This window comes from Poecilia latipinna, unplaced genomic scaffold (genome assembly GCF_001443285.1).
Source record: "Poecilia latipinna isolate Pla-1442-1.1 unplaced genomic scaffold, P_latipinna-1.0 Scaffold3000, whole genome shotgun sequence".
Taxonomy (NCBI): domain Eukaryota; kingdom Metazoa; phylum Chordata; class Actinopteri; order Cyprinodontiformes; family Poeciliidae; genus Poecilia; species Poecilia latipinna.
Genome location: NW_015115616.1, coordinates 54869 through 61519, shown reverse-complemented (window position 1 = coordinate 61519; position 6651 = coordinate 54869). Strand labels below are relative to the sequence as shown.

The window sequence follows — 6651 nt, the reverse complement described above, 5'->3', positions numbered from 1 at the left end:
TCCCCAACTACATATAGTTAAGTTTAAAAATTAGCATATTTTAAATTTATTTTCCTAACAGCACACAGCTGTTATCTCGGAGGTTCTGTTGATGTTGCCACAGAATCCAGAGGACCACATAAACATAGCAGAGCACAATACCGGATGACAGTGTGACAGGAGCAGCAGAGTCCTGCCCAGAAGTCTTCCTTCTCCTTTTCCTCCTCCTCCTCCTCCTCCTCCTCCTCCCCCTCCTCCTCCTCGGTCCTTCACAGACACAGTTCCGCTCCACTGAGACGCCGCTGGTCGCTGCTCCTGTCAGTAATGCTGGCTCTGCAGAATCAGAGCCACACGGTTGTTTTGATCACGAGTTGCAGCCTCCTACCAGCCGCGGACAGCGGAACAACAACTGATTCCTGCAAAGACATCAGGTAAGAAGTCTTCCCGTTTTTCCTCAGTGCTACCAGATGTGGCCGCTTTTCTCTCCCTACATCGTGGGGCGGAACAATCCTCTCAAAGCCGATCCGTCTGCAGGTTTCCAGTACTTTGAGGAGTGCGGAGGAGAAACTGTTTGTGCGTTTTTTTGTTTTTTTTTGTTTGTTTGTTTTTTTGCTCATTTAAACCCGCTTTAGAAATAACTTTGATTTCTGACAGAGTTTTAGATTCTTTTAACTGAGAAGTAAAACTACTTGGGAATTTTGTGTTGTTTTTTTTCCAACAGCAGAGACATGTTTATGAACTTTACTGAAAGCTCTTCAGTGTACAGGTCATGTGGCTGCTGCCCAGGGCGCCAATAAAAAGCTTTGGGTTTGGGGCGGGGGAGACTGTGATGACAAGTGGGAAATATAAACACCAGAAATAAGTAACATATTCTGTATATGACTGTACATGACTTAGTTGTGGATTTTAATTAGTGTCATGAATTAGTTTTCAGTTGCATATTTGTAAGTGCAGTTGATAGGGGTAGGGCACACCGGGCTTTGAATAGGCCCACCCCACTTCCTGCTGCTTTATGTTGGACTGAAGAAGGTTCTGGCCTCATACTTGCTACACCTGAGAGAATGTTTGTCAGTGAATTCAGGCCCGAAAGAACAAAATAGCTGTAATAGGTAAATGGAAAGAGAGGCTGGCCCAGGATCAGTCATTCGATTAAAATCAATAAGTTATTCATCACAAAGGGAAATTGCATGTTGTTGCAACTCATATAATCAAAATACCTCCAAATGGTGAAGTTTATTCATCTCATGTTGCAGTCTGCAGGAAGTTGTTGTGGACGGTGATGCTGTTTCTGGTTCTGCTCTGCGTCCATGAAATGTCCTTTTGAAGTCTATTTGAGCTTTTGAGATGTGAACTAGCTGCTAACAATTACAAAAGCGATACACTGTAAAAGTAAAAAAGTGAGAGCCAAACTCCTTCCGGGTGGAGAGCATCCAGAACGGGAGGGAACAGCAACACTTCAACCAAAGAATATTCTGAAGGAAAGTCTCCTAAAAGAACAAATCAGAGCTAATGTATCAGAGCTGCTCCAATTCACTGCCATCATCAGTTTTCCAGAATACATTCTAGAACGTGTAGCACGCCAATGGAAATGAAAACGCTGTTTTCTGGAGCTGTACAGGCTCCTTCTGTTTCCTTTCAACATCAGAGTGAAATAGTGAAGTTGATTCATCTTATGTTGCAATCTGAAGGAAAGGAGAACTGAACTCTGATTGTCTAATGTGTTCTGGTCCTTTTCATAAGGTGAAAAGGACCAGAACAGATCACCAGTTTTAAACTCTTTTGCTTTTAGCCTACAGAGAAACTCTCTGTAAGCTGCACATTTCAATATCATCTGAAGAGTTTCTGAAATATTAAAATAAAAATAATTAATTAGATTTTCTTTCTTTTGTTGTCCCCTACAGCAGAGCTGAGGTGGGTTGTCATCTTGTGTGTGGCCTGCTGCCATGTCTCGGTACCTGAGGCATTTCACGGCCGTGGGCGACGTACAGCCGGGCCAGTGGGTGGAAGAGGAGCTGCATGTAGACAGCGAGGAGCTGAGCCCAGCAACCGGCCAGTACCCAGCAGAACGCACCTTCAGGGCTTCACTGAAGAGGCTCTACACCTCAGATCGCTTCCAGGTAGACCCCACCTGCTGCACAACGCTTCTAACACACACTTAGTTTACATACTTTAGGATATTAGATTAGATTTCCTTTCCTCTTTTTTTTTCCTTTGGTTTGTTGTTTTGTTTGTATTTCCTTTTAACTCATGTAAAGCACTTTGAATTGCCTTGTTGCTGAAAATGTGCTATATAAATAAAATTATCTTACCTTGCCTTACCTTACCTCTACTGGACAACATGAAGATTGAGATGCATATATGCATCTCAAAGTTGAGATTATATATATACACACTCTTCATCATATAAAACATGCCAATGAACTGTACAAACCTGGTAGTTCGATGGAAGAACATTTCTCTCTGCTGTCTTTGCTTGTAGATCGCTGTGGTGTGTTTGGTTATCCTGGACGCCTTCTTTGTCATGGCGGAGCTGCTAATAGACCTGTCTGTCATTAAGCTGGAACACGGTCATCTTGCTCCTGAGGTGACACATGGTTTCACATCCAGACACTTCCCCAGGCTTCTTTTCGGAAACTGTATATCCCCGTGACTGCTGTGTTTGTCTGGCAGGTGTTCCACTACCTCAGCCTGGCCCTTCTTACCTTCTTCATGGTGGAGCTAGCTGGAAAGCTGTTTGTGTTTCGCCTTGAGTTCTTCTATCACAAGTTTGAGGTGTTTGATGCTTTAGTGGTGGTTGTATCGTTTGTGCTGGATATCGTCTTCATCTTCCATGAGGATGCCTTTGATGGAGTGGGTCTCCTCATCCTGCTGCGACTTTGGAGGGTAGCCAGAATTGTCAACGGTCAGTGACACTCCAATATCTATTTACCTAATACACAGTATATAGATGGACAGTGAGTGTTCTAAAAATAGAGCTGACCATGTTTGAATGGGCTGCAGGGATCTTGGTGTCGGTGAAAACTCGTGCAGACCAGAAGATCCACAAGCTGAAGGAGAGCTACGATCATCTCGTTGAAAGAGCAACAGAGCTACAGAAGCGCAATGATGAGCTGGTGAGCTTCTGAACCTTAGTCTGATCAGTGTGGAGATCTTAAATGCCTCTTCTCTATGGATGTGGCTTTAACTGCTTCTTCAACCAGTCAGCCGCGGCCAGATTCGTGTCCACTTTCAGAGATTACGTGGCTCCAATCTGTTTTTTGTAACCATCTCAGGCCGGACTTAGCCAATTTGATTGGCAGTAGACTGCATTTGTTGTATTCCATGGATGAAACCATTGTAGTTGGTGAGATGTTGAGCTGTAAATTGATCATTTCATTGTGAAACCTTGAAGTCAGACTTTTTAATTAATTGTGGTGGAAGAGTGCTTACAATTGGACTGGGCAACCCACGACGACCAAAAAATAAAGAGGCGCTTTGGACAAACTGGCAGCCCAAGGGTACACGTGCAAAATAACATCATTGTGCAGCCTGCCTGCGTTCCGGTCCATGTTCACACCTACATAGTGAAGAACACACTGACAATGGAGACACACACAATCTGGGTTGGAACCAAAACAGACACCATATTCATAGTGTTAATTGTTCAGCTCCTTTATCTCATGATGTCTGGTTTAGGAAGCAAAACTGGGTAAGTGAATACCCACTTACCCATAAGCCAAGCGGCATTTAGATAATTAGTTAGTGGTGATCCTATATTGTAACAAATGATGACAGTATGTCATGTTAGTTCATTCTATTAAGAAGTATGAAGCCAGGCTTTCTAAACTCATTTGATCTGTTCAAGTCAGCTTTTTTACACAGTGCTAATTACACCAAATATCTTAAAACATGTTGTAAAACAGATCAAATTTACCTCCGGAAACATACAAGCTAATCTCCAGATTGTTAAATACATTCAAATATGATCCTAGTTGGTTATATGGTGCAATCACATTCAGTTTACAGTGGGGGAAACACTTCCGCTAATCTGCTAATAGTGGAGGTAATTTTTCATTTAACACTTTTGCTAACTTTAAAGTTGTTCTTTCTTATATCGACATAGGTACTTTATTGTCATTCAACAATAAAGTGAATGACAATAAAACTGTACATTTTATTCTGAAGTGGGTGAAGACTGTCTACACAGCAGTTCTGTATGACAGCAGAGAAAATAAAAGCTTTTTCTGTGACTTCTTTGAACTTTCTATTGCAAAGAAGAAACTCGGGAACAAAATGACACTGACTTGTAGTGAAAAATATATAAGCTCAAAGTCGATCTTTAAGATTATTATAGAACATGTAATTTTTAATGTCAAGATTAAATTGGTTGCTAAAGGGTTGCAGGTTTTCTGGGGCAGATATAATTAGAATTGAAGTTAGCAACTACCTAAAGAGTTTTTTTTGTGCTAACCCAGTTAGTTAAAAAGTGTAAATTTGTCTAGGAGAGAGGCCGGGCTGAATACAGAGAGACGGCAGTAGCTTCCTCAGGAAGTGAGGAAGCTCTAACAACATACCATTTGTTTTCTATGACAGGCACAAGATAACCAAAAGCTGCAGGCTCTGCTGAAGAAACATGGCATCGGATTCTAACACTATGAAGTCCGTCGTAACATTCTTCACAGACCTGATCGTTTACCAGTCTCACTTAATAGTACGCCTCCTACAGGACATTTCTGTTAAATGTCTATTTATTAATTAAAAGTCAAAGATGTTGAGTTTCATGGGCTTGTAAATATGTTCAGACTACTTCAGACTGATAACTTGTGCAGAAATCTATATTCCATCAAGTATTATGTTTTGTGAAAAGCAGCTTTAAATAAGTTGATTTTTGTATTTGATTGTAAAAATAAAATACTTTATTTCAAAATTGTCACACAGAAACTTTTATAAACAGCATTTACACAATAACTGCCAGTTTTTGTAGAGAGAAGTGCCACATTCATACTGGATGGTTCAGACAAAAGGAAAGAAAAAGTCAAAGGGTAGTTTGGCATTAATGCTGGGTGCGGCTCGGTAACCAGGAACAGCTGCTGCAGATACAGGGATGAAGGCCACTGAGCTTCTGACTGGTACAATGCTGCTGCCACCAGACAGTGGAGCCTGTGGGAGAGGACAAAACACACTCAGGACAAATTATTTCCTCCTGGTATAATTAACCTATAGACAAAGTGGAAGCATCCACTTAGTATCACTCAGTCTCTTTGAATGCTGACTTTCCTTTTTGGCTATTTGTAATATGTTATGGTGAAGATCTTCAGCGGTCTTCAGACCTGTGCCTCACTGCATTATGGCATCCTTTGGAAGTATTGGTGAGTCTTACCAAACTGCTCTGGTTGGTTTCAATCATTTCTCTTATGCTCACAATCTGAGCCTGGGGGTTTACCAGGGATCCGTACTTGGTCCATTCTATTTCTAAATGAAGTGCCAGTGGGATTTGGCAACTTTGCACTTCCTGCAAATGAAAGAAACAAAATGTGTCACCATCAAGTATCAAACAGCTTCATGGCTCGAAATAAAATACAAAAATCAGTCAGTCAGACACTTTCTCTTTCTAAAGTCTGAGGAGCAGCAAAGGAGGCAACGAGCCATCTGATTCACCTGCTGACCTGTGGGAGCGCGTTCCACTGAGCCTGTGAAAGGCTTCCTGAACATACACTTTAATGGACCCTGATAGACAGGGTCCATTAAAATATGTGATGTTTCACATGCTTTACTGTTCACATGTGATGACTTCACAATGTCATGTGTAATTAACAATGCAGAAAATACACCTTTTGTTAAGGCACAAAAAGGCAAAGGCATAGACATGTATTTTACGTGTTGTGGACATGCTGTTTACACATAGCTTACACGTTGATTACACGTTAATTATGTGTTACATTTTGCAGTGTAAACATCACATACTTTGTGCATTTCTTGCTCGTATACATATAACATTATTGTGAATAATGTATGGAATTTGTATATAGTCAAATTTCCTGTCAACTTTGAAAATTTTTAAAAATAAAAGCACGGTGGGCCGCTGGTGCTCAGCTCCTCTACCACTGAGCTGAGCTAGTTAGCTAACCCTGGAAAAGACTTCTAAGTTTGTGTTGCACCTTGTGATCTTTACACAGGTTATTGGAACATCTGTACCATAATATGCGCGTTTCAAACTGTTCTCACCGTGGGATTCATGTTGCTCTTGATTGGCACCCAGTCCAGAACATTTTCTAACAGGGTGTTTCCAAAGGAAGCCACATATTGTGGGGGATTTGGTCCTCTCAGAACATTCAAGAGCGACTGGGAGACGAGGGAGCAGTTGGTTATATCCTCCAGGCTGGAGTAACAAGAGGACAGTAGGGTAAGACGTGACAAGAGAACACCTTGGTGGGAATAGATGAGTTTGCTAAGCAGGATGCTTTGCCTTAGTGTGCAGCCTGACATGTAGTCCTGACCAAACAGGACAGGAGAGCGCTGGTGAGGACCCTTCAAACAGTCCTGGTCTTCAGTACTCTGCAGCAGAGACAGAGTATCTCTGAGGTTGATACTTCTACTGATGCCAGTGGAGGGGATAGATAAGGATCAGTGTTGTGTTCAAGACCACCTAACCCGAGACCAAGACAAGACCAAGACCAGAGCGTATCAAGACCG

General features: G+C 41.8%; 2 protein-coding genes across 5 annotated transcripts in view; one reads left to right on the top strand and one right to left on the bottom strand.

Annotated features, from left to right (window-relative positions):
• The first annotated feature begins 220 nt into the window (after positions 1–220).
• Positions 221–4879, top strand: hvcn1 (hydrogen voltage-gated channel 1). The gene is made up of 6 exons (XM_015022414.1): positions 221–410; positions 1881–2096; positions 2459–2563; positions 2650–2881; positions 2980–3092; positions 4552–4879. The coding sequence occupies exons 2-6, from the start codon at positions 1923–1925 to the stop codon at positions 4606–4608; spliced, it is 681 nt and encodes a 226-aa protein (XP_014877900.1). The 5' UTR covers positions 221–410; positions 1881–1922; the 3' UTR covers positions 4609–4879.
• tctn1 (tectonic family member 1) overlaps positions 4855–6651 on the bottom strand; it is a 30368-nt gene continuing 28571 nt past the window's right edge. For all 4 annotated transcript variants that reach the window (XM_015022409.1, XM_015022411.1, XM_015022412.1 and 1 more), the window contains 4 exons: positions 6425–6562; positions 6184–6337; positions 5339–5470; positions 4855–5118 (listed from right to left, as the gene is read on the bottom strand). In XM_015022409.1, the coding sequence (XP_014877895.1) occupies positions 4972–5118; positions 5339–5470; positions 6184–6337; positions 6425–6562 (571 nt within the window). In that variant the 3' untranslated portion in view covers positions 4855–4971. The remainder of the gene's footprint in view (positions 5119–5338; positions 5471–6183; positions 6338–6424; positions 6563–6651) is intronic.

Bases quoted from the DNA above. Each gene is read 5' to 3' on its own strand.
- hvcn1 (XM_015022414.1), top strand. From the start codon at position 1,923: ATGTCTCGGTACCTGAGGCATTTCACGGCCGTGGGCGACGTACAGCCG. The intron at 2,564-2,649 runs GTGACACATGGT...TTTGTCTGGCAG, and splicing joins ACGGTCATCTTGCTCCTGAG to GTGTTCCACTACCTCAGCCT. The intron at 2,882-2,979 runs GTCAGTGACACT...AATGGGCTGCAG, and splicing joins GGTAGCCAGAATTGTCAACG to GGATCTTGGTGTCGGTGAAA.